At 36.4% G+C, this 27,966-nt stretch overlaps 1 protein-coding gene across 1 annotated transcript in view; it reads left to right on the top strand.

Moving 5' to 3' along the window:
* edil3a (EGF like and discoidin domains 3a) overlaps positions 1-27,966 on the top strand; it is a 119,840-nt gene that overhangs the window by 72,844 nt on the left and 19,030 nt on the right. The window contains exons 5-8 of the mRNA XM_086173687.1: positions 6,132-6,313; positions 15,521-15,676; positions 16,747-16,891; positions 17,059-17,243. Coding sequence (XP_086029813.1) covers positions 6,132-6,313; positions 15,521-15,676; positions 16,747-16,891; positions 17,059-17,243 — 668 coding nt within the window. The remainder of the gene's footprint in view (positions 1-6,131; positions 6,314-15,520; positions 15,677-16,746; positions 16,892-17,058; positions 17,244-27,966) is intronic.

The following is a 27,966-nucleotide window of genomic DNA, read 5'->3' as shown; positions in this document are numbered from 1 at the left end:
TACCTGAGCATATTAAGCTGCTTTTGAAACAGACATTAAGTTCATGACATCAGCAAAACTGGTTGAATCCTCTTTAACTTTATTTGAAACAGTATCAGTACACATATTTCATGCTATATAGAAATGAGAAGCAAAGCAGAAATGAAGCAATTCAGAACTGTTATTGCTGCATTTAAATCTGCCCAACTGTTGTTATACTGTTGTCATTGTTTGGCTGTTTGTTTTTTGGGGATAATTTTGGCATTTGGTTTATCTTGGCTTCAAAATTTCTCTCCATTTACCGCCAAACAACAATGAAGATACTTTAGTTATGTATGCTGAATAATACTGTTTTTGTTTCTTTCCAAAAATTGGCAAGTCATCTAGCCATCAAACCAAAGTTTGTAATTTCAGAAAAATATATCTTGATTCTGAAGGTTTGATTCAGAAAAAGAATCGGAAATGATTGGCCAGCTGAGCCTTGGAAGATACATTTTTATGATAATGGAAGGATCATAGACCTTGAGATAATTAATACATTGCACGGTGTTGATGTTTTAATATTAATTCATAGAGGTTGAACTTAATTAAAAAAATTAAATAGCGGCTGTTAATGTTATCATGTTTTTTTTTTTCCTAATCTACACTGCCATGTTATAATATTGGCATTTTCAAATTCAAATTCAAGTTGATTGACCTGTAATTGGATTTGGCTTTCATTTTTTACTTTTTCTGATCAAATTGATATGAATATGATCTCAATGATACTGCTCCCTAGCGGCATTATCATTATAGCTGCTATTTTCATCCTCTCGAGTTAAAACAATTCTAAAACTATATTTATAGTAACCACTCGTAGTGTGAATGTTTTCTAAGATTCGTTAAAAGGGGTAATACCAGAAAATTAGATGCATCTCATAGTTTCAGCAGTGGAATACTACGTACACCTACACCATCCTCTCATCTGTCTGGAAGTAGTGAGTCATACACAAGAGAGGCCTGCTAAAGTGGGAGTGAATTACTGTTGTGGAATTTATAAACACATCTCTGTCACTGAACACACATACACATATAATCTTTTCTATCATCCCTCAGCCAATCCCCCTGGACAGCCCAAAGACATTACTCACTTTTCTGAGTTGCTTAGAGCCGAACTGTTTTAGCAGCTGGATAAGTTGTTTCGACTTTTGATAAGTTTTTTTGATTGTTGCATTGCTCTCTATCTCTTGGCTTCTCCTGTGGTGAAATTCTTCTCATATCTCTCAGGTCTGCAAGTCCTATCATACCGGAACTTGCATGTGCTTTGTCTGTATGAGAGCACAGAGAAACACTGGTTCTGTTCTGGTAAAATTACACCGGGTTGTTTGGTGACGAGCATTTCAGGCTTACCTGCCAACCTGACCTAGATCTAAAAATATGTTTCATTTGTTTTTAGTAGAAGTCCTCACTGATATTTTTCTCAGTTTTGAACAGTTTTAAAAGACCTGTAATTTTCTTTAAGCTATTTAATTGACTTCCACACAAATATGAGATATATCATATTGTTGATTTCATGGGCATTAAATCTATCAATGTTTTATAATGTTTCTCAGTTTAATTTTTTCCTCAAAGTTTCCCCTTCTCATTGACCAATTTTGTCGTCCTCCTGTTCTTCGTTCTTCTGGTGGTTCCTTATTTGGCAAAAGGCCCAATTAGGGTAGCTACAGGATCTCAAGGCTTTCGTAACGTGTTATGCCTCGGTCTTGCCTCCTTCAGTGGTTGATGGGATGTTCTTAGCCCAGTGGTGTAGAGTTCTGATTTCCTCCAGTTTGTGTTCAAGGAAGTGGTGCGAGTGGAAAAGTAGATACTGTTCGGTGTGTGTTGGTTTCCTGTCCGTTACATTTCAAACCCCACAATACCCTGAGGCAAAAAAAAAAAAAAACTGGTGCACCCCAAGGACAAAACACCCAGGTAGAAGATAAAGAATGTGGCGTATGCTGTCACTTGCACTGAGGATTGTGATGACGGCTACATTGGGAGACCAAACAACCTCTGCACAAATTGATGGCCCATCACGGGAGAGCCACCACTTCAGGACAGGACCTGGCAAAAACCTGGCAGTTATAGGAAACTAGAAGCCTCTCGAATGAGGGGTGAAGCATGTTCAAGTAAAGAAATTAAAGTCTAGTTGCCAAGACAAAAAGATTTCGACAATAATTCATCCCAAAGTAATTTTCCATGGCCTCGCTCAACTCTCCCCACACCCAAGTTTTTTTTTTCCCCTCGGTGACCCACTCAGCCACATTCGCCTTGGCCCGCCATTGTCTACAGACTGCCCCTGGAGCCCTACAGGTGAAAAAGTGCACACTGTACTTTTTCTACCGGTGTCCATTAACGGATACAGGGAATACTGCCACCACAGGCACTGACTATCCTACGGCTACAGCACAGGTCAGCCGCCCCAAAAAAGGAAGCATGGAACATAACTCACTTGGGCTCAATGTCCCCCTGTCTCCAGTTCTGCCTTATGGAGGAGTTGAAGCTCCTTCCAACAGAGGGCTCAACTAGATCTTTCCAACAGATCCTCAAAAGAGCATTTGGTCTGACTAGTATCCTACTTTATCATGGGAGCCAACTGATCAGTGATCAGTTGAAAGCCTGTGCCTTCCTGTTTAGGCTGGTGTGCCCACAACCTGACCCTGGATGATTCTCAGGTATGGATAATTCAATGGATGGACTAATATTTTTCTCACAGACGTCAATAGAACCTTAAATGGGATTATAAGGCACCCGAAAATAGTAATAGCAAGCTTGCCTTAAACTCTGTAATACAGTGCCTCTATTCAGTTTTCAACACATTTATTGTATTCCTCTGTGGCTTATACTAAATGTTTTTTTTTTTCCCCAAAGAACATGTAATTTTGTTTCTACTTTACTCTTCCATTCTCCATGTTCCCTTGAAACACAGGTAACATGTTCAGGGGTAAAATTAGTTGGTTATTTTGTCCTCAAAGTGAAGCAGAGTATGTGACGAAAACCTCTTTGCTTCTATCATGGCCTTCAGCCAGGTGTGAATTCCCCTCATTGCAGAAAAAAAACACTCCCAGATGTGGCAGAACAAGACAGTCTGTGCCAAATAGATACATTTTTACACATTTGGATAGGTCTTCTATTTAAAAAACACTACTGGGAAAATTAAAATACTTGCAACATCAGCTGCCTCTTAACAAGGTTTTTCTGTCATTGTAGTTATGTTGGTTTGACATCTGCGAGATGTCTGTGAGACATGCCTGTGCGAGGTGAATTTTCTATATTTTTCTGTCCAGTTCATTGATGAAATTCTCTAGCAGAGGGGCTTCAATCCAGATAACTGACTGTCAATCTGTGGTCTTTAGCCCCAAATACTTGCTATCAGGGCTTTGTCAAGGGGAATATTTGTGCCATGGTTTCTTTTAGATACCAGGAGACCAGGAGGATTGACACTCAAATCTGACATCCATTAACGCATGTGCCCGATCTGAGATACCGACTGTATTGGAGCTTTAGAGAGTGCACAATTGAATGCCCGCAGGATTTGTGCATTTCACAAATTATAAGAGGCATAGAAAATATTAACTGCTATTGTTACACAAATTGAAAGTGTAGCTAGTTTTAAGTCAACATCACACACAGTGACACCACACTTCTTTCTCTCTCAACTTCTTTTGTATACAATTATTCTGTATTGTGATAAATTGACAGTCTGACCCCAAATGAGGTATGCAGTTTACCACTGACTTGGGAATATTTTCATGCTGTGCTTGATGGTTCGTAAACATACAAAAACAAATTGCTAAATATTGTAGCATTGCTGAACCCCAGAACCATAAGACAACATAAAAGGACAACTACAATCACTCATGCAAAAATGTAATCCAAAAATTCCTCGGAGATGAACTGCTGCCATAACGGTACCATCGAGACCCTAGTTAACATATTTAGAAGATGCTGTAAACAACTGAAACATTGCAGCTTGGAGGGTTTTGACGCTGTGGCAAAGTAGGAAAGCAAGTGTTTTAATGTAGGGTGGCTATATGGAGTATGTGTTCATTTAGGATACCATTAATTTTGAAGAGGCAGAATGACACAACAGGCATATATTGAATTCTAAAAAACAAAAATGCCAATGATCATTGAGTTCCTCTTCAGACCAGCCAACTCCTACAGAGCCCATTGTAACCATCGCTGTATTTATGTACAACACTCATAAATTAACGGAAAACCGTGTTTGTTGTTTATTTTTCATCATTCTTTGATTTAAAAAAAGTTGATGCATTTATTTGTAAGTTTTAAGATTAAAAATTGAATTTTTTTTTTTTTGTGTTATGAACAATGTTGCTCAGCATTGACTAAATGTCTTGTCATATTCTTTAAAACAGATAATTATTTTTGCCATGCTATAACTCACTCTCAAGCCTTCTATGTATTTACTTGGAATATACCGAAAAGATGATAGCTGCATGTTGTGGTCAATTAGGACACTTTTAATTCTAACAGTTGCTGTGCTGAAATAATTTATTTTAACCTCAGCTTATAAACATGTTAAAAATGAAAGTATGGATGAAAAACTTTTCCTAGGACACCAAAGCAGCTTTTTTTAAGCTTTTCCTGGGTTTTCTTAAGATCCCCAAGAAAGACTTTGTCATTTTACTAATCATGTCTGCTGATTTTTTCAAGCTGATAAGAGTCTGAAGACTCCAGTTTTATCTACTGAACTTTTAATGCCGATATTCCACAGCTATTTAGAAGAATATTTCAAGTTAGACTGTTTCTTCCTTATTTTTGTGGCACAACTGCATCTTCAATTATGTTGCCACAGTCTGCGGTATCTTGTAATTGTATTCACAAACTATGCAATTTGCATGCATATCATGTCCTTGTGCTGAACTGGTGAAAAAATGATGTGTTTAGATAGAAAAACAGATGTTTAGTTTGGAAGTGAGCAATTATATAAATCTTTACAATGAAATGGCAGCATAGCATTTTATATTTTTAGATTATGTCAAATAAATTCTGTATTGTGAAGGCTATTTGTCAAATATTCAATTCATAACTTATTTTCCAGTAAATATTATTTAACACACCAAATAACTTTAGTTTCAGTAGATTAAATCATACACTTGATAAACATGGACAGATATTTGTATTAGAATACAAATTAGAAAACTTGCTGAAAAACACAATTTTGATTTAAACAAGCTACATTTCATATCTTACATGCCTTCAGAGTTCAACATTAAGGTCTCAGAAGTAAAAATCATATGAGTTATATGTTGTTTTTATTTTTATTTTTAATTTTATTATGTACTATTGTGTCATATAATCAAAGGCAGGGTTTGCAAAAATGACAAAATTTTGAAACAGAAGTGTAGCACCTTGTAGGTTTGTTTTATTTGAAATATCATGGGAAACTACTACATCACAAATAAATGTAGGCAGTAAATTCTCTAATCACAGTCACCATTTGTTAGTATTAATTCCAGACTGTGAACAGCTTGTGCTGCTAGGTATGATAGGTACTCCAAATCATGAAACACTGCAAATCATAAGGCAGAGATAAATTTACCAGGGCTCTATATCAAAGTCCTTTATTAAAATTACTGCAGTGAGTAGAAAAAGGATAAATTTGCCTCTGAAACCAAAGCATAGAAAAGTTTGTGATCTATCTATCTATCTATCTATCTATCTATCTATCTATCTATCTATCTATCTATCTATCTATCTATCTATCTATCTATCTATCTATCTATCTATCTATCTATCTATCTATCTATCTATCTATCTATCTATCTATCTGTCTATCTGTCTGTCTGTCTGTCTGTCTATATACATATACAACTTACTCCCTGTTGCAATGTGCTATCTTTGTGATACATTATTATTACAATATTAATAAGAATGATTTTATATTGTCAAAACTAAGCATGAAACAGAAATTGCAGTCCAACAAAAAAGTATGCATTTCAACACTGAACAACTAACATATGGATAATGGAACACTGGCATTAAAAAAAAAAAGTGGGTCTGGGATATTTTCCTGCAATATATAAACATTCCACTTGCTAAGATACTGACATGTTTGAGAGCTACAATTGTGGAAGCTTATTTGTCTATTTCTTTCTCTCTTCTTTCAGAATGCTCAGGACCATTGGGCATGGAGGGTGGTATAATATCCAACCAGCAGATTACAGCCTCCTCCACTCACCGTGCTCTGTTTGGCTTGCAGAAGTGGTACCCATACTTTGCACGCTTGAATAGGAAGGGCCTAGTGAATGCCTGGACAGCTGCTGAAAATGACAGATGGCCATGGATTCAGGTAAACTGTAGTCACAGTCACAAACAAGCAGCAAACACCAAGACAGAATTTTAATTACAGTCAGCTTTTAGCATCTTGTTATCCTTTATTTTTAATGTTCTGAAATGCTGACTTGAAACAGGTGGAAGTTTATGGTAAGTGTGATTGTAGGAAAATAAAATTAAAAAAGCGATGAAAATAATGGGACTGAAACATTGATGCTTCACTGAAAATGATATGTTTTAGTTAGCTGACTGTTGAGCAGATGCAGGGGAAGTCAAGTATGAAAAGCAATGAGAAAGCAGAAACATTTTCAGCTAGAAGTTTCGTTTGGTTTATTTTATGTTTTTAATGTGAGTTTTGTTACTTAATGCCTTACAGATACTGACTTGTGGTGTTAAAAAAAGATTTATACTTTCATCTCATTTTCATTGATTTGTCTGATAACTACAGATTTGGAATTGGTTTTTGTGATACATCAGTGTTCTTTTGTTGTTTTAAGAAGAGAAAAGAGAAGAAAAAAAAAGAAAAGAAAAGAAATATTTTATTGATGTCCATAGGGGAAAATTCTTTTGTCACAGCTGTGCAACAATGACAGCATCGTTATTGGTTATTGGTAAAATCTGATGTGACTTTATTGTAGTATTCAGAGAGCAATTTAATGTAGAATTTTCAACAAAAAGCAAATGGATAATCTTTCTTTCTCAAATGGCATATTTTCTTTAAAATGCCCCAAAGTCTTTCTATGGGTATTTTTAATTCAACCTGAGAGGTTATTTGTTGAAAGCAAGATATTCCAAAACATTTTATAAACAGTAATAAGAATAGCTTTGTTCTGTGCTCCCTTCAATGGAAAGACACATTTAAGTGATGATAATTTAAACCTTGGTGGTCATCAGGCGTGACACGCAGTGAAATTTCAAGAAACAGAAAATAGAATAACAAACACAACTTGATGATTTTGGAAGAAAAATGTGACTGTAACTTTCCACATAAACATAGTGAGACAGGGCACACATTGATTTGCTAAAAGAGGAGAATGAGTCTCAAAGAAATAGCAGACATGAGCGAGGAACAGAACATGGCACATGCAAAGGTTTAGGAGAAAAGGATATTAAACATTCAGGCAGTTTGTTTGACTTTAATGATGTCATGTGGGATGTTGAGCAGGATGCTGTAGGCATTGTGTGTTTCTGCAGAATGCTTGGATAATTGGGATGTAAGCAGAGGTGCACAGTTATGTCAGTGTTTTGGGATTATGTTAAACAGTCTGTAGTCTGATTCATAGAGTAAAATAACGTGGTGGGACAGTGCATGTTTGTCATGTGAAGCTGGTAATAATGACAAATGAAAACCTCATCAGAACTAATATCACATATATGGCAAAGCTGGCTATTTGCAAGGTTTTCTCTGGTGCAGTATGTAACTTTGGATGCTAGCCAGTTTAAGCTTCTTCCTCTGAATCTCAGCAAATGAATCACAACAGCAACTAACTGTGAATAATACATCATAGCATTGCAGAAAAGCATGCATACTTGTGTTTACACTGGCTGGTGTGGAACTGTGAGTTTACTACTGTTCAGCCATCGATGTAGCTCTGACCATATATTTCACAGCCGTGCCATGACAAGATCTCATATAAAATTGCATTTCACCACTCCAGGGAAATATACTTCAGGTTTGTCCATATCAGCAAAACATTGTAGCACCGGCCAGCTGTATTCGGGGAATTAAAAAAAAAATGTGATAAAAAGGTCCATTTATAATTTGATACAAATCTCAATAGGTCATGTCATTATCCTCGGATGCAGATTTTCTATTAATGTGTTAACAATCACTGGCCTGTGCCACTGTAAGGCCTTCATTGGCTGCATTTAATTGTTTGTCTGTTGAGATTTTTGCTTTCCATTCCTCCATGAACACTAATATAACCAGTTATCAGATTCAGTATTATTTGATAACATACCTGCCCATCATTGTTGATTTTGTAATCACTGCATAACCACACATGTCAATATTTTGGTTTTAATATTCCATCCTTAATTATCTGCAAAGGCTCCAGTGGTATAGGTATTTTTGCCATGTATAGTTTCAAAGGTGTCAGAATTTCAATAAAACATAATTACCCAATAAACATGCCAGGCTAGTATAGATGCAGCATTGATTTTACTTGAAAAAAAAAAAAAAAAACGTTAAAGCAGTTGAATGATTAGCAGTTACATACTGGACAAGAATGTAATGAAAGCTTTAAAGAAGCAAAGCTAAATTTGAACAGGCACTATCAATATGTTTGCAGTAGGTTTGTTTGTTGTATTTTTTACTCTCCAGTTCAGGATTTTCATTTGAGTTGCTTGTGTTTCAATGGTTATCTATTTCATGTGCGCTTGACTTCCACTGAAATAGTAATGTAATGCAGGTTATGGCATTGTTTTTCAATTACCTTTTTGAGGATTATTTTTGGAACCAATCTTACACAGGAAGCATATTCGATGATTTATTCACCAAATATTATAAATCAGAAAAATATATGTTTTAAGGTTTGTCGGAACCAAAGTCTGGTGATGTCCATGCAGATTATACTTTAGTCTTTTGTTCAGGACTATTAATTGTTTCAAAGCTGCAGGAGACTGACACAATTCCCCTGATAGTCCGTCAAATATTCTGAACATTGGAAAAGTTTTCATTACATGGAGATTTATTTAAAGCTGTGCTGTTTAAGGCAAAGGTGTCTATAATGTCCCTGCAATATAATACCTCTAACATTGTAAAGTTAGGTTAAATTGAGGAATGCAATCAGCTTTTTTGTTAAACAAAGAGTTATTCACACATATGACTCCAACAGCATCATACTATAGTATATCGACGGTAGTTATTATATTTGAAAATAGCACAACTATTATTATTATTATTATTATCATTATTATTATTATTATTAGTATTTACCTGGGTATGGATAGATAGATAGATAGATAGATAGATAGATAGATAGAGAGAGAGAGAGAGAGAGAGAGAGAGAGAGAGAGAGAGAGAGAGAGAGAGAGAGAGAGAGAGAGAGAGAGAGAGAGAGAGAGAGAGTCTAGTTGCTTGCCATATTGGGGGTTGAGAATTCAAAGTGCTATAGTTGCGTCTTCAATCAAATGTGGAATAATGCTCTTGTCAAGCTGCTGCCAAGCCAAATCCGAGCAACAGCAACAATGGCAGCGACTATAGATACTCCCTTCGGGGATCTTTCTAAATTGATTAAAACTACAAATTACTTTGATAAGTCTGCAGTACTTTACTTTGTGCTAATTTATTTAAAAAGGCAGAGGTTATTTGAGTTGCCCCAACACATCAAATAACAACTTGAAATGACATCAGGAGGGTATATTGGTCTTTAGTAATTAGTTACAAAAAAAGAAAACTGAGTGAGACAGAAGATCTAGATGCAGAGTAAACAGGGTGATATCTCTGTCAAGTTTTTGGCAGATAAATTTGAATGAAGTCAAGGTGATAATGCGGGTGTTCATTTATACTTTGATTTTTCTGAATTTGATGCTGTATATATCTCCTCCATAAGTGGTGAAAAGTTTTTTTTTCCTGTGTAACTATATCCCTGCTTGTTGAGACGACCCCACAGTAGTAAACACAACCATTGTTTTAACTCACTTAAAAATCAGGCCAGGTCACAAAGACCCTGAGTGGCCGAAAAAAAAAAGTTAAAAAAATTAAATATTTTCAAACTAAAAAACAACACTACACTTAAAAAACATATTTACAAAAATCATCTCTGTCAGCATCACAATTACAAAAACCTAATGTGCGCAATAAAATATTATATTTGGATAATTTTTTTCAGAGAAAAACAGCCACAAACATGTGTTTCTATGTATCTGCGCGTCTGTATGTTTATCTATCTATCTATCTATCTATCTATCTATCTATCTATCTATCTATCTATCTATCTATCTATCTATCTATCTATCTATCTATCTATCTATCTATCTATCTATCTATCTATCTATATATATATATATATATATATATATATATACACACACACAGCAAGGTAATAATATTAATAATTAATATATATATATTTGTAATATATATGTACATGCAGAGTTCCCAGATGATTGGAGAACTACAGCTAGTGTTAACAGGGAGACAGGTAGGAGAGTACTTGGTGTGTCATCTGGAAGGAAAGTAGGAAAGTAGATAAGGAGACTTGGTGGTGGAATGAGGAAGTGCAGGAGTATATACAGATGAAGCAGTTAGCAAAGAAGTGGAACACTGAGAGGACTGAAGAGAACAGACAGAAGTACAGGGAGATACGATGTAAGGTAAAGAGAGAGGTAGCAAAGGTAAAACAAAGGGCGTCTGTGCCCTGTATGCTCGGTTGGACAGTAAGGCGGGAGAGAAATATCTATAAAGGTTGGCGAAACAGAGAGATAAAGATGAAAAGGATATACAACAGGTCTGGGTGATTAAGGATAGAGAGGGAAATGTATTGACAGATGCTTGAGGAGTGATGGGAAGATGGAATGAGTACTTTGAAGAACTCATGAATGTGGAAAATGAAAGAGAGGCAAGGGTAGAAGAGATGACTATTGCAGACCACGAAGTAGCAGAGATTAGTAAAAAGGAAGTGGGGAAGGCATTTAAGAGTGGATAGGCAGTGGGTCCTGATGATATACCTGTGGAGGTCTGGAAGTGTCTAGAAGAGGCAGCAGTAGAGTTTCTGACTAGATTATTCAACAGGATTTTAGAGAGTGAGAAGGTGCCCAAAGCATGGAGATGAAGTGGGACAGTGCCCATTTTTAAGAATAAGGGGGATGTGCAGAATTGCAGCAACAATAGTGAGATAAAGTTGATGAGCCATACAATGAAGTTATGGAAAAAGTAGTGGAAACTGGACTGAAAACAAAAGTCAGCATTTGTGAACGGAAGTATGGCTTCATGCCTGGAAAGAGTACAACAGGTACAGTATTTGTTTTGAGAATGCTAATAGAGAATTACAGAGAAGGCCAGAGGAACCTGCATTGTGATTTTGTAGACCTAGAAAAAGCATATGCCAGGGCGCTTAGAGAGGACCTCTGGAATTGTTTGAGGAAATCTGGAGTGACCGAGAAAAATGTTAGAATGGTGCAGGACATGTATGCTAGCTGTGAGACAGTGGTGCGGTGTGCTGTAGGGTTAACAGAGATATTCAAGGTGGAGGTGGGAGTCCCTCACGGATCAGCTCTGAGCCCCTTCTCGTTCGCAGTGGTGATGGGCAGGCTGACAGATGAGGTTAGACAGGACTCTCCCTGGACTATTATGTTTGCAGATGACATTGTGATCTGTAGTTAGAGCAGAGAACAAGTAGAGGAAAATCTAGAGAGGAAGAGGTATGCACTGGAAGGGAGAGGAATGAAAGTTAGTCGCAGCAAGACAGAGTATATGTGTATGAATGAGAGGAACTCGGGTGGAGTGTTGAGGGTACAGGGAGTTGAGATCAAGAAGTTGGGGGATTTCAGGTACTTGGGGTCAATAGTCCCGAACAATGGAGCGTGGAAATAAGGTGAAGAGACGGGTTCAAGCAGGTTGGAATGGGTGGAGAAAAGTGTCAGGGATATGATACGATAGAAGACTATCAGCCAGAATGGAAGGAAAGGTGTACAAGACAGAGGGGAGACCAGCGATGCTGTATTGGACAAGAAACAGATAAAATGATGAAAAGAAAGGAGGTAGAGGTTGCAGAGATGAAGATGCTAACGTTCTCTTTGGGAGTGACCAGGATGCATAGGATCAGGAATGAGTCTACCAGAGGAACAGCACAAGTTAGATGTGTTGGAGAGAAGGTCAGAGAAGCCGGACTGAGATGGTTCGGTCATATACAGAGAAGGGATAGTGAATATATTGGTAGACGGACGCTGGAATTGGAGCAAAAAGGCAGTTCCAATTCGATTGAGGAAGACCCAAGAGAAGATGCATGGACATACTGAGAGAGGATATGAAGGAAGTTGGTGTGAGAGAGGAGGATACAGAGAATAGGGTTAGATAGAGAAGGTTTGAATAGCTTTGGCAACCCCTGAAGGGAAAAGCCAAAAGAAGAAGATGTACATATATACGTACATAATTTATACATACATATATATATATATATATATAGCACATGACAGTAAAATGAATCATGTTATCGTGAGCCACAAATAACATATTTATTGAGGAAGAGTCTTCATGAGAAACACATATGAAGATGTTTTCAATGTTTTTTCTTCACTCAAACAAATTAATGAATTACTCTTCTTGTTTCAATGACGTGTGTATCCGAGTGGCCATGAGATCTGTGAAGGATCATCCCAATTACCCTTCAGTGGCCTTTTGGTGACAGGGCTTCTAATTAGTGAAAGAACTATCTGTCTCTAAGGAGAAAAGTGAAGAAAAAGACGAAATGCTATGGATAAGAAAGAGGGAGATAATTGGAGCACTTATGGGCTAATAGGGTTCCGTTTGCATAATTAACTTGATAAGTTTATTAAGTAAGTTAAAATAAATGTGCAATTGAGTTCTGTTTTGACTATATACAACAATTTAGTACTATAATAGAAGTTCATTCATTACTTCATTCACTTTGACAGGTTAGTCAGGGTGGTTTAAGATAAACAGTTACTTTCCTACACTGAATTTGTAAGAGCTAATACAGTTTTCTATAATGTGACAGCTTAGAGAAGATTATTCTTCATCAGGCTCAAATATGCTGAATCTTTTGCACTCCAATATTTTACTATTAACCAGGCATTTTCTAGAGTTAATCCTGTCATTACAGCATAAATCCCTGAATAGCATGCTGGCAATAGTCAGACAATTTCTTATTTGTCAATTTTAATTTTAATCTCATGAACCCACTGGTTTCTGCCTTCAACATATCTATCTATCTATCTATCTATCTATCTATCTATCTATCTATCTATCTATCTATCTATCTATCTATCTATCTATCTATCTATCTATCTATCTGTCTATCTGTCTATCTGTCTATCCGTCTATCCGTCTATCTATATATATATATATAATATATATATATATTGTGTGCTTTTACTTTTGTGCATTTTTGCACGTATGTATCCATATATTCGTTTTCTATTGATTGTGTTAGTGCAACATATACATATTGTTCTAATGCACCTTTTATTTCATAGTTTTGGTCATTCTATGCTTCCTTCTCACTTGTGTCTCTGTATTACTGCTACAGCATTTATATTTGGTCTCTGCTATTACAGTTGTATTACAGTGTTATCATAACTATGATGGCTTGTGTTATTCTGCACTTGTGCTTTTCTAGTGTTGACCAAGGTCTTTGTTCCCTGTTGGGGACAGGAAACCTGTCCTTGTTTGGCCAGTAAATTAGGTTGTGTGGGTGTGTGCGCGCTCACATGGGTGCATCCAAGCATGAGCTTGTATCTGCGTGTGGGTTCTATAAATTACCTTTTCAGATAATAAGTACAACCACATAACCTGGGGTCAGGTTGGGAATTCTTCAAATCTTTCGAGCCAAGTTAACCTTTTAGTGGGTGAATTGGGGTATCTAGAATCATATAGAGTAAACGGTGTGATGTGACAAGGTCTTCAGATGTAAGTGTTAACAATCCTCCCAGCGCGAGCAGAGATCTAACTGCTGAGTGCAGGTCTTCTAAGTAGGGCATTGCTTTCTTACTAGCTGTCTGAACATCACAAAAGAGACAAGCATTTTGCACTCTAAGGGATTCTACCTTTGTCTCTTGGGCTGCTTTGTTCTGAAACACAAGGCTGGTTTTCCTTGGGAAGTTCAGAAGCAATTGCCAACAATGGGCCTTTAAAATAATCCTCAGCCAGTAGCTTGCTCTCTCAGAAATGTAACCTTCCGATGAATTTTGGAAGGCTGTTATTTTATGCAAGGGAAGAAACAAACAAAAGAGATGGTCTTCCATTTTCAGGAAACGGTAGGGGTTTCTAGATTCATGTGGGATTCCCTCAGGAATTTGAGCCAATTTTGACATTCACAGTATAACGGTCTGGAAAAAACTGTATCAGGCCACAGCAAAACCATTATAAAGGCAGGCTCATATATATACTTGCATCATATTTTTACATGCCAACAAAGGCTTTTATATGTACTGATCATTTGTGGTCCCTATTATCAACATTTACATATTTACATGTAAAAGGTTAAACCATCTTTTTGTACAAAGTGACTTCTAAACCATCATTTCCACCCTTTGTCCTCACAAAAATATCGACACATTTAATTGTATTGTTAGAACAATGTAACATATCTAAAGGTTACCATTCTTTTGCTCTCATGAGTCCAGGGCTATGAGATAATCCAACTGGCTGGTGGTTACTGAGTGCTTCCTCATCAAATCCATGCTGCCTGCTGTTGCCACAAACACATTCTAGTCTGTAAATAAATCTTTCAACATAAAACAGAAAAGTGGAAGAATGTCAAGAGCATTAAATCAGAATAATTGCTTAACTGTTAAAAAAAAAAAAAATGGTACAGCTACTTCTGGCGGCATGAATGACTGAAATGCTGGACAGAAACTTCCACATTCCATACAAATTTGATTTTATCTGAACAGTAGGTTTCAATTGTCATTTCAAAATATAAATTTAATAGCCACATTAATCAACACTATTGATGCTTGGGCGTATGGGTTTAGGTTCAAGAAGTGCTCCAACATCTTGAAACCCTGTGTTTCAAAGACTGGCCATCAGCCCTCGATTAGAAACAGGAATCTGGCTTCTGTGGGACAGAAGCGATAACCACTGCTCAACGCCAAGAAAGGATCCATCTCTATCACTATCAAACAACTCCATCTCATTTAAAAAACATATTCATGCAAAATGTGAAACAAACCACAATCATCTGTGTGTTCAAGTCTATTATGTTTACTTGGATAGGTTCCTGCTGGTGCTAAACAAGATCTGTAAGAAATAATCACTCTCCCTTTTCTTAATTTTATTGCAACACTGGAAATATGTTCACGGTCTACACAAGGGGGGCTGACTGGGTCTCGAGTTTATGGAATAATTGAATTTTCTATTTCATTTTAGACCATTTGTTGAAAATGTCTGATCCTCACAGAAAATATACAATTAGATTAAATTATTCTTGGGACACACATGAGCACACAGCCTGTAGGAACATATACTCACAAACAACTCTAAATTCTGTTGTTTCTTAATTTGTGTTGTGTATTTTTCATTTTATTTTTTTTCCCACAGATTAACCTACAGAGGAGAATGAGGGTAACAGGCCTAATTACCCAGGGCGCAAAGCGTATTGGAAGCCCAGAGTATGTCAAGTCATACAAAGTAGCCTATAGTGATGATGGGAAGACCTGGAAAACATACAAAGTCAAGGGCAAAGACGAGGATATGGTGAGACACGAGTGTGAATTGCGCAGACAGAGATACCCATGTCATCTCTTCCTGATCACAGTTTAGTCTGTCCTCAATTCATAGACAAAGCTGCACAACTGCGCACACATGCACCCACAACAGTTACAGACAGTGCACTCAGTCAAGGGCAGGATGGAGGACATGATGAGATGGCTTTTTAATTAGCTAGAACACACCGGGCCTATCTTGCTGCCCATGACCCTCCTCCACATTTATGACTTCTATATTGAATTTTTATACTATTTGGGGATGAACAACCACCAAGCAGGGAACCGAGTGTTCTATCATTCCTGACAGCAGACCATGGCTGTCCTCCATTAAGTTGAGCGTCTGATGACCCCATCCTCCAAACATCTTCACAAATGATTTTCCTCTGACGATGAGTCTGCAGTCTGTTCTATTTCTCTGTAAAGTCAGTTTGAGGTCTGTTATTTATTTGTTTATTTATTTTTGTGTGAATGTTTTCAGTAAAAAGTAGAAGCTAGCCACATGAAAAGAAAAAAAAATGAGTGGTTTTTTTTTATCATCTCCATTTATATATTATGATCACAGTTTGTAAGTGTTTAAGCAAACTGTAATAAACACCTACATGTCTTTTTATTGTGTTTTTAAGGCAACCTTATGCCAAGATTTCTGCCCTTATATAAGAATCTTAGCTGCATCTCTAATTTGCAGTGTAGCATTAACACAATTTTACAACAGTACTGCTCATTAGACTGCCTATTTGTTCCCTGCCTTTAAACAACATACACTATACTATAAACTACTATACATCAAACCTGGCCTGTCTTAGATCAGGCAGAGCGAGTGTATTTGCAGCTAATTTAAAACACACTGCAATCCAACAATCTTGGGGATTCAAAAGGTGAAAAAAGTTGTCAGCATTCCCAGATGTTTATGTTTTTTGGGCTTGAATGACAGCTGGTTTTTAAGTGTTAAGTGAGAAAATGAGAGACATGAGCCACTTGAGAAAGTCGCTGCTGAAAATAACTGACCTGCTATGTAAACTCATGTAACCCCACCTTATGTTGCTTTATCTCCTGGAACAGATTTTCAGGGGAAATGTTGATAACAATGCACCATCAGCCAACTCTTTCACCCCTCCCATTGAGGCCCAGTATGTCCGCATTTATCCCCAAGTCTGCAGGAGGCACTGCACATTACGCATGGAACTGCTCGGATGTGAACTTACAGGTGAATGAGCTAACTATGTTATCCAACTGTACACAAAAACTAATTATCAATATGCTTCAGAAGGTATGCCATATGCACAGTTCCTTTTTAAGTGTTTTCAGTGAGATAACAAAAATAATCAAATGTTAAGAAAGATAAGAGGAAATCTTTTTTTTTGCTGTTGCCAGGCTGCTCAGAGCCCCTTGGGATGAAATCAGGCCATGTCCAGGACTACCAAGTCACAGCATCAAGCATCTTCAGGACGCTCAACATGGACATGTTTACCTGGGAACCCGGCAAAGCCCGATTGGATAAGCAGGGCAAAGTCAATGCTTGGACAGCTGGAAGGAGTGACCAGTCCCAGTGGCTACAAGTAAGATGTTTCTGAAGCTGTTACTTTAAAACTTATTTTTCTTCTTTTTTTTTTTTAATATTTCTTGCATTTGCTCTTTTCAAGCATTAGCTATTGCTTACCTGACATAGTTATTGACTGTGTGTCAACTCATTGCATGTCATTGCAGTCAGATTAATTTCATACTGAAGTATCTAGGTGACAGGTTTAGATTTAATTGGGAATGAAGTCCTAAGGTATTTGCCATTATAGCAAGTCCTCTGGATTCAGTGTACTGCAATTCAACAATGACTCTGCCTCTTTGGCATTCCTGTAAAGGTGCCCTCAAAGGGACAAAATATTTCTTTCTTCCTTTGTAATTACATGTGAGGCTGATACCGGCCATATCATTTCTAAGATTCACTCAGAGTCACTTATACACTGAATTTTATCCGATAGAATGGTAGAAATGTGTTACTGCTTTTAGTGTGCAGCAACATGCCATATACAAGGCTGTAAAAGAGATAGTGTAGAGGGAATTGTGATGCTCATCATCCTCAGAGACAACGTAAGATAACAGTTACATCTATGATGTCTTGGCCTTTCTTCAGTGCTCACTTCATGCATATCACCTTTCTAGCATGACTTTTCTGGCCATTATTAGATTGGCTGGGTGTTAAGTCAGATAAGTTTTATTTATTTTTTATTTTTTTTTTATCAGCTTTTTACTAAAGGATCCTGGTATGCAGTGCTGTGTGTCAGAGGAGACAGGTATTTAGGAAGGTCCCAGCCAGACCAGGTAGCTCAGCTCAGCAAATTGATTGTTGTGGGTGAAGGAAAACTTGTGGTCATATTTAATACTGTGCCTGTACCAAAGGAGACAAAGAAGAGATGTGATACAGACAGAGAGAAAATCAATGTCCACTGACAAGGACCATATTTGTGCACAAATGTAGTCATAACATAAGGCTAAACATCATTATCAGCCTAACCAACAACATGCACAATCAACAGTATATGTGTTGAATGATACTTTTTTTTTTCCAAACATAAATGTGAATTGCATTTCCAACTAATCTGTTTTTCTTTCCAAATTCCCCAAAATCCTTTTATAGTTTTTTTCAATTTCAAATAATTAATTCTCAGGATCATTGCAAAATGTGTTTAAACCTTTTTAATTACTGGAATTAATTGCCCTTCATGTTAAATTATTAATTCCTATTCATCAAGTAGACATTTTTTCTCAGCAGTAGAAGCAATGGAAATGCTTTTCAAACACAACATATCAGACTAAAATTCTCAATGCAAATTATTTAACTTTCAAACAAAGACGGTTGCGCGCTAAAACAAATATGATATAGCCTGCTACGAAAGCTGGATACTCACATTTACACTTCCCACATTAGTCTTCTTGGGAGGTATTTACAAGGATGGTATTCTCTACTTTATTTTTTTGGTCAATTGGCTCAGTTTTTAATTCACTGTGTTTATTACAGCATTAACATACGTCTCTGTGGGCTGCATTCTTGGAAGTTATCATTGTAGGTCTTGCAAGATTAATATTAAAATTGGACACAAACACTCAACCATACTAAAGGCTGGATTCATGTCATCTTGTTGTCAAATATCAAAGTTCAACGTGACCCCAACTGTATCTAATTTTCAGAAATCCTTAGAAGAAATATCATTGTATCAGACCCAAATTTTTCATTCGTGACTCAAGGTCAAACAACAAAGGTCACCAAGCACAACTTTTCTGTAAAATGAAATAATCATGCCCTCATCAAACACCAATGTGCCATTGTAGAAGTTCAAATGCAAGATTTTTCTCAGGCAAGATATTATGTGAGACTCTTTTTAGAGCAACATACATGTGATAAAAAATATAGTTAATAAGTATTTTCAGTGGTATAATCTAGAATCTATACACAGAATATATGTGTTAATATATCACTTATACTTTTTATGAAATAATTATCATGAATTGCACACTACATGTATCAAAGTTTTCAACTTAGAACATCCATGTTTGAATGAAGTTTGAATAAATCACTACTTCCTTTCCAGTATTTTTGGGTGCCATAACAAATAAAAGCACAAACATCCAATTGACCCTTCAGATGATAATTTGAATTTCTAAACCAAATAAGCTAGAATGTGAAAAAATCTCTACTAATCAATGTGAAGTGGACCTTTTTGGGCCCCGGATAGTGTTAAACTGATAAAGAAAGACATAATACTACACAGTAAAAACTAAAAATGAATTTTTCAAGGTGTTTGCAAGATAGAAGCTTTAGCTATCATTTTGAGCAGCCAAGCTTTCTAGCTGGTATGAGTAGATTACCGGTAGTTAATTAGGCATAAGGTCAGATTGACAGAAAAGCAATTGATTTTCAATTTCAAATGTTTCATATGTGCTGACCAATGCCTGTCCTGAGTCAAGGGAAACTTTATTCAACCAGGTAATAAACAAGAATGAAATTCAATGATCTTGCCATCTTCAGTGACGCTTTCTACTGCCAGCATTTTTATAGCAAAACTTCACTTCCTGGAGCATTATCTTGTGTAAATGAGCATTGGACAGGTTACGGGAAGCTTCTCTACTGACAGGAGGGGAAATAGATTTTCTGTTGTCTGTCTGACTGCAGTCCACAATCACTCCAATCAGCAACACCTAGATTACACTTCTTCTGTCTCAAAAAAATGTTAGCTGTCAACTGGTGATATATGATAGAGGGCCCTTTAGAATACTATATTTCATTCATAGGGCTTTAAGCATACTATATATATACAATTTGGTTGCATGGAAAAAACATATAATTTAAATCTTCATCTTCTTTAAGGTTATTGTTTAAACTACCCTTCATCAACTACTGCTACTACTAATTGCTGAAAATCATTGCATAATTTAGCCCTGGCCAATCTATGTGAAAAACTTTGCAAGCAAGTCAGGACACAAGTACTGGTAGTTTACTTCATCAACCTTATTTTCATATATACATTATTCAACCCAAAGAAAGTCAAAGCTTTCTGTACTCTGTTGAGGTGCAACCATTCCCATGACCTTCTTGATGGCTATAAATAATACGTTACCTCCAAACTTGACAAACTCAAGATATAATATTTATTCATTATTAAGCAATCAAGCCCCTGCCCGTTGGGGTAATTATGAGTGTACTGAATTGCTGCTGTAATCATCTGAATAATATGTTTAAAGATGTTAAATCAAACATTATTTCTTTTTTATGGTTAATTCAGTGTGAAACATAAATTAAACATATAGTTCATAGTATTTGTATGTGTTTGGGACTTGTCGGGAAGTGACTATAAGTACCACAACCACACAATTTTCATCTCAGTCGGGAACAAGCAGGTGAAAGGCAGGCAGATTTTTTTGTCGACACTTCCTCAGTTTTTAAGTTGAGTTTGGCAGTGATTCATATAATTTGCTGATACAGAGAAAACAAACAGTTTCACTGAAAAGTTTGTAAAGTCCTTAATTTTTAAGACACTGCTCACATTTCTGTTATTATCATTAAACTGGATGGGTTAAAATCAACAAAGAAGGCGTTGTTCAGGAGGTGTGATTGATGTGTTGTATCAAAGATAATGAGAGTCAATACTAATTATTTTTTTGTCTGTGACTTCTCCTTTCAGTATGAGGTAATTAAATCATTATTTGTTGTTGCACCTTCTATAAAAGTTCAATCATTCTATTATCTTTGTTTACAAACAACTTGAAATTTAGACTTGTATTATTAAATTTGCAAAAAGTGAAGATTATGAACTAAATCAATTATATCATTGGGACAGCTCAAGTTTACAAGTTTATTTGCACAACTTTTGCCTCAGTAGGCACAGAAAAACTAGTATGGGTAAATAGTACAATGACACTGTTGTGCATTTGACTGTTGTGGTTGTTGATCAATTCAAAGAAAATTATTTTAGTTCTGCAATTGATTGAACAACATGTCATCAGTGCCTGTCTGACATGTAATAACAGACCTGACCTATGCACAATGTATGATAGAGAAATGCGAAATTCTGTATATGTTCTTCCATTGCATTGGATGGTTTTCAATTATTCAAGTAAGCTTGAATTATGCTGCAGAGCTGTAAATGACATCGGGCCTGCAGGTGGAATCACCAGAGACGATCACCACAGGCTGACTGTGAAGGAAACGTCTTGTCAAATCCAGTGCACTGCACATGCTGCACTTCAGGCGAGGCAAACTAACACTTCATCTGGAATGATCAATCTTGTGCTGCCCAGCTGCATTGGGTCACCTTTCCCTTCCCTCCCTCTCCTTATCTCAGGAGTGATGGTCCGTTTCTGTCTCATTAATCTCATAATTGCAGATGGTAACTTTTGATTGATAAAATGTGTTTAACTGAATGAATCTGACTTGTTTCTTTTGGGTCAGTGGAAATATATATTAACCATTAGGGGTATAAGGTTTCCCCAATGACTTGAGTTGCAATGGACTTAATGTGACAGATGGGGCTACATTGATTCATGCAGACTGGATCAGTACGAAGCTGGAGGTGAAACATGGATACATCAGCGTGGCCATTAACCAAGCAATACATTTTGACATTGTGATGATAGATCTATTTTGTTGTTAAAAAAATCAGTGGTTCATTTTTCTTTTTTCCTTCCCTTTCTCTGTGGTGTAAAGGACTTGGTGAAATGTCCAAATAATTAAGCAAATTCATTCAGTCATTGCACACCTGGTTGGAGCCATCCACTATTGGATACAGCTGTAGAAAAAGTGCCTTATGGGCCTCAAAGGAGATGTTGTTTTTCCTGGTTATTTTTAATTTGAGGTATGAAAACATTATCCTGTAGCCAAGTCTTCGGCACAACAGGTTGATTTGAATTAGTGAGCTTTGTTGTTTTTTTGTTTTTTTTCTACTCCAGATATATTGTTGAACACTACTCATCAGATTCTTGTTGGATGGCATTGGTCAAGCTAAAGACACTGTCAAAATAAGAATTAAATTATATGAAAGACCTTTCAAAGATTTGATATAACTGGCGACATGTTGGCAAATTCCAATAATTCACCCCCAAGCCATTCATTTTGAAAGCAGTGTGAACTCAACTCAGCATTTTTTCAGTACTTAGCGTCCAACAACAATCCTGGTTTTTGTTATTTCCCATCTCCTTTTGGAAAAGCATCTGGTTTACTCTTCGATGCATTTCTATTGGTTAATTGATCACATCTACCTCAAATTCGTCAGAAGTCCTTGAATATAATTTATGAAATTCTGGAGTTTTATCAATGTGCGTTTGGAATTAAAAATGTAATTTGAATTAAAATGTCAATTTATTTACCTAAGTTGACACTTTTTGTGAGGCATGGATGACCAAGAACTAAAGATAAACCTTTTGCTACAATGATATGAAACAATAAGTAGGAGGCAAATACAAATGAGATCCAAGCATTCTGCACAAGTCCACATCTATTTAACTGCTGAGGGAGAACATGTCGAACCCGGAGAGCTTCCAACTGGTTTATAATTTGAGGGAATATTACCAACATTGAATATCAAAATACATTTAATGTCAAGTAATACGAAATGCATGATGGTTTTTAATATCTTAGAAGCAGCTCATATTATTGACATTAGAGTTCTTTCTCACAGTCAACTGATGGTGGATGCAATTTGTCCATTAGATGTTCATTGCAAAAGAATTTATAAAAGGTTTTTCCTATGGGAAGAGTTTATATAATAGTCCACTTTTATGCTTAAAGTCTAGGGGATTATGTTGGTTGTATAGGACTTGGCTGTTGGGATGATATACAAATATGCTTGTTCCTTTTAAAACCTTTGCATCCTTCTTGTTCAGATTTTTTCATTCCAATATTGAAATGATTTGGCTTTTTTGTGCAGCCTACTTTTTTTTTTAAATATTTGGTCATTTCACTGAATACCAATTAAGATACTAAGGTCAAAGGTAATCTAGTCACAGTTTTTTTGAAAGTGTGATCAAAATTGGAAGGTTGACCTAAATTTTGTAATCCTGAGTAGTAGCCCTTGATTCTGAATACTTCTTCTTATTATTTATTTATATTTGTTATTTTTTTAATGGCATGTGTACAGCATTTGACAAATTTGCTAGGTTCACATGTTTCATGTATTCTCCCTGACTATGATTTTTTCATAGCTAAAATATGTTAATCTATTGGATGGAGTGGTAGGCATGTTTTAGTTTCTACAGTATTTTAGAACACTTAATGGAATACATCTACATGAATTAATCCACTATAAAATGTAATTAAGCCAGTTGTTTGTTAGCAGCCTCTAATGTAACAGTTCATATTGACTCTCAGAGCTTTGTCCCATGTGGGGGCTAGAAGACTCAATAAGAAATAATTCAAGATTGTGAGTGTGCAACTGGTGTAATCAAACTGTGTATTTCATTATATTTTAGAACACAGCCTTCTAATCAAATTACCACCACAGGCAGGACACTGCTGACAGCTAACTCTATTTCTTTTAATCAATAAAATTAGCTATGTGCTGGTTTCATCTATCCACAACAGAAAAACAGATTTTATTTTGCCCACTGTAGCCCATCCTGAGTGTCTATGCGAAAATACAAAGTGCCCATTATAAAAACAGAGAAGCTGCTTCAGAAAGACCAAAGTCAAAGACTTAAAGAGAGATTTGATCATCTAGTAGAGAAGTGATCGTGAATTTATTTTAAGAGCCTCAGTAGTGCTTGTCTGTAGATACTGCATCCCATGGAATGTAAGAACATTCAAGGGGGAGCTGTCACTCTCATTCAAGCTTGATCCTCAAGTGAAAAAATAAACTCCTGTATATCATGAACCCTTTGCTGCCAGAATCCATATCGTCTTGATGTGGTTGAAACAATTTGTATGATCCACGCACACCACTCAGCGTAAGCTTACTCATCGTATTAAACATATTGTGATATTCCCTTGGCTGACAAAGATTATGCCCCGATTTCTCCTAATCCTTTACCCACTAACAAAGAAATAGCACCCAAAGACATGTCTTGTTGTTTCATTGATGGAAGAAACCACTGAAGAATAATTTAGCCAGGGTTTTGTGTTCGCACGTTTACATAAATTGAGACGAAGTAACCATTGAACCAATGTTGCAGTGACAATAATGTTGAAGCAGAGACTCTAATCAAGGGGCAGGACAAATGCGTCTTGCTACATTTACATCTCTTGCAGTGTCAATTTCACCTTAATATAACTATATGAGGGATTTCACATTATTTTCCATACCTTAACATAGTTTTGCCAACTTTTGGCCGTGTCAACAGGATTGATTTCTGATTCTTAACAAAAAATAAATACAGTTATATTCAGAAGAAAATAATATCATTGAATTAATAAACAGCCTGAACAACATACTTTTTGTCTTTTGTTCATTTATATATTTATTTGGCTTGGTTTCTACTATTTATATAAAGATCCAAGCCATCGCGTTGCCCACAGCTTGAAAACTCCAATAGCAGTTGTAAAGATGGTTCCAAATTGGCCAATACTTGTTCTGGCAAAAGCATTTCAGACTGGTGAGATCAAGTATTGCTTGTGCATCATTATAGTCCTTGGCAACTTTTTGAATATGGAAGATCATATGAAAGGGATTGTTGTAAGTCATTATCAGATTTATACACAGAGCAATGTTAGATGGGACCCGTGTAATAACAGTTCTTTTGCAGCTTGTTACCCTCGTGAGAAACTCGCAAATTACAAGTTTACATATAATTTTATTTGAGTAGTTGGCTGAGACATTTCTTTCTAAGCTTTTGCTAAAACAGTCATTTGGAAAACTTCATATGATACTTCGAAAGTATCTTGAAACATTTATCTGTAATTTGAAAAAGTGTCTGATGCAGATTTCAGTGTGTCATCATTTTAGGACATTATTTGATTCTCACCCAAGGTAGCACTTTTTTTGTCTGTTTCGTTCAGTTTCCACACAGCTTGAGCGAGCTTCTAAATGAAGCTACTAAAATAATGCAGAATCCAATTTCTTCTCTGATTCAAATGGGAGGTTTAGCATCCCCTCCCTCCGACTATGTATCTTTAAATGTGCCTTAAATATCTGCTTAGAACCCTTGCAATGTTACTCATTTGTTTTCATTATCCTTGGAAGCCATCTTATCATTCAACATAGCATCCAGGTGATCATCTTTTTCCCTCTACTGACTCACTCTGTCCCTCTCACTCCCTCTCAGCCTCCACTTTGGATGCATTTATCTGTTTTATCTCAGGATGATTGATTCATGAGTCTGCAGAAGCACCAGGTGTAATCGTGGGATCGGAATTGTTAGAAGTAGAAGCACCACCGCTGAAATCGGTGCACCAGAGATAGGATGTGTTTTGTATGTCTAACTTGTATTTCAGTGTGCTTCTTAGCCAACTCTTGACAAGCATCATATTGACCATCCACTTCTATACTTCTCTGATATCATGATATTATGTCAGGATGACAGGATACATACAATGACTTAAAATAATCAAAATTTTCTCTGGGTCTCCATAGAAAGGTTAATCATAGTCATTAATTAATCTCAGAAACTATTCACACTTTCTCCTTATTTGTGTTTTATTTTTCACTTTACTTTTTACCTTGTTTTTTTCAGCAGTTTCACAGATGTTTCTTGTGCAGTATGTGTCTGCCTACACAAGTGATGATTTGTTATGAATATTTTATTCACCATGTGAGACACAGGAGAAGGGCGAAAGCATAGAGGTATGATGAGAAGTAAGTGCAGCAACCAGGGTCAAAAACAAGTTTATTTATAACTCACCTTTGTAGGTCAACTGAAACCTTTGTTTCTTGTTCCAACATGTTAGAATTAAATATGTTTTATATTTTATTCTAATATGTAATGGCAGTCATCATAAAGATGTTTTTTTTCTCTTTCTCTCTATAGCGTACATTAATTTTGATAATACGTTTGCATTTTTAAAAGGTACTTTTTTGTCATAGTTATATCCATACGTAGTCACATTAAACTGATTGATTAAGCCCTACGCTACTGCAGCATGGAGGACATATGTCATTTCCACAGTTTAAATCTTACAGATGCTGTTCTCTCTGTAAAGGCTTTAAATGATCCAGACCACCATGGTAGATTTCCTTCCTGTTCTTTTTGCCACGGCCAATCCCCCTGACTGATGCTGCAACCATTTAGAGTCAATTTGACAATCTGAACCGAGACCCCAACAGTCTAGGTTTGTGTTCTGAATGTATTATTAGAATTGGTATTCAGGATTTACAGTGTTACAGAGGCTCAGGTTTGGTGAAAATTGGTCCGTGATTTTGTATAAAAGCTCAGACTTAAACAGTATTTTATCAACAAACACTAACTGTTGGCTCAATTTTACTGATAAAACGCTACATTGAACTCATGGTACGATGTGATATGAGACTACCTTTTCTTTTTTTTTTGCAATCTGCTAGACAATCAGCACTGATAGAAACAGCCAAGGGCAACACGAAAAGCAGGCTGCTGCATCGTAATTAGAATACAGAATTAGTGAGTGTATTGGATTGCGCTTCAGTTCTGACCAATAACCAGAGCTTCTCTAATCCCATTGTAGATCCTTTGTCAGGTAGTCAGGCTAAAAAGAAAAAGAAAACAACAAGCCATACGACTTTAGGGTCATATCAAAAAACAATTAAAGGGTATTAAAAAGCCAGTTAAAAGTTACAATTTATCAACAGGACATTGAAGTGTTTTGTAGGCCATGTTGGCATACTTTTATTCAAGTGTATTTCAGAGTTCTATGGCAGTCATCTCGGTCAGAATCAGATTTTTTTTTTTTTGGTGTAATGCTATTTTCAGTCTCAGCTGTCACTCTGGCAAAATAACATACATTTTCGGGCAGGATTTTCAAAAGTGGTGGTTATTGCTTTGCAGCCTGTAGGTAACCCCCTCCTGTCCTCTTACTTTTATTTTCCTTGATGATTGTGATGTGAACAACTCTGGCAATCTGACGATCTCTTGGATAATTAAACTGCTTGTGGTCCAAGATTATGTGATTCCATGTTCTGCTTACCTTTATGAAGTCATGGCTTTACAGAGTTATTTTTCGGATCCATGCTGTGCATCCTGCAAAGATCTGTCATAACAAGAAGATAAGTAACCGTCGATGACATGAAATTGTCAAATTAGTCTGTTGCGTGTGAGTTGGCAAATTAATGTAAATATCTTAATATCCAATGCAGTCTAATTCCAGCACACTGTATCACGATGTAACAACCCACGCCACTGTGGGTCACCTTGCTAGTATGATTATCTTTAAATTACCTCCAATACTGTTACTCTCTGCCATTCTGTGATGGCTCTGGATGAGGTGAAGAGGATTTTGAAGAGAAAATAGGTTTGAAGAAGAACTTATCAAGTCAAGTTGAATAATCATTGTGTTAATATCCACTCCTGCTTGAATCTCCAATTCTACATTTATACTTTCAATGCAGTCATACCTAGGTTATATGTATTTTCCTATTGTGCAATCCTATGGTATACTAAACACTAAGCTTGCATTTGCAGTGCCCAGTCACAGCTTCCAGACTGTGTTTGATTTCAGGGTTTATATAATACAAATACTTTATAGATTATTGATGGCAATACCTCAGTTAGTGCAGAGTTTTATGTATATATGTTGAGGGTATCTGCAGGAATGTGGGTGCCAAGAAGATGTGCAGGGACATGAAAGAGCTATGCTGAAAGGTAAGGTTATCAAATAAAACAAACAGTTAAGAA

The sequence above is a fragment of the Fistularia commersonii genome, chromosome 26, assembly GCF_037954325.1.
Source record: "Fistularia commersonii isolate RoL2024-O1a breed Wild chromosome 26, RoL_Fcom_v1.0, whole genome shotgun sequence".
Lineage (NCBI taxonomy): Eukaryota > Metazoa > Chordata > Actinopteri > Syngnathiformes > Fistulariidae > Fistularia > Fistularia commersonii.
Note: the sequence above shows the minus strand (reverse complement) of the source record. Positions and strands in the feature narration are given on the sequence as shown.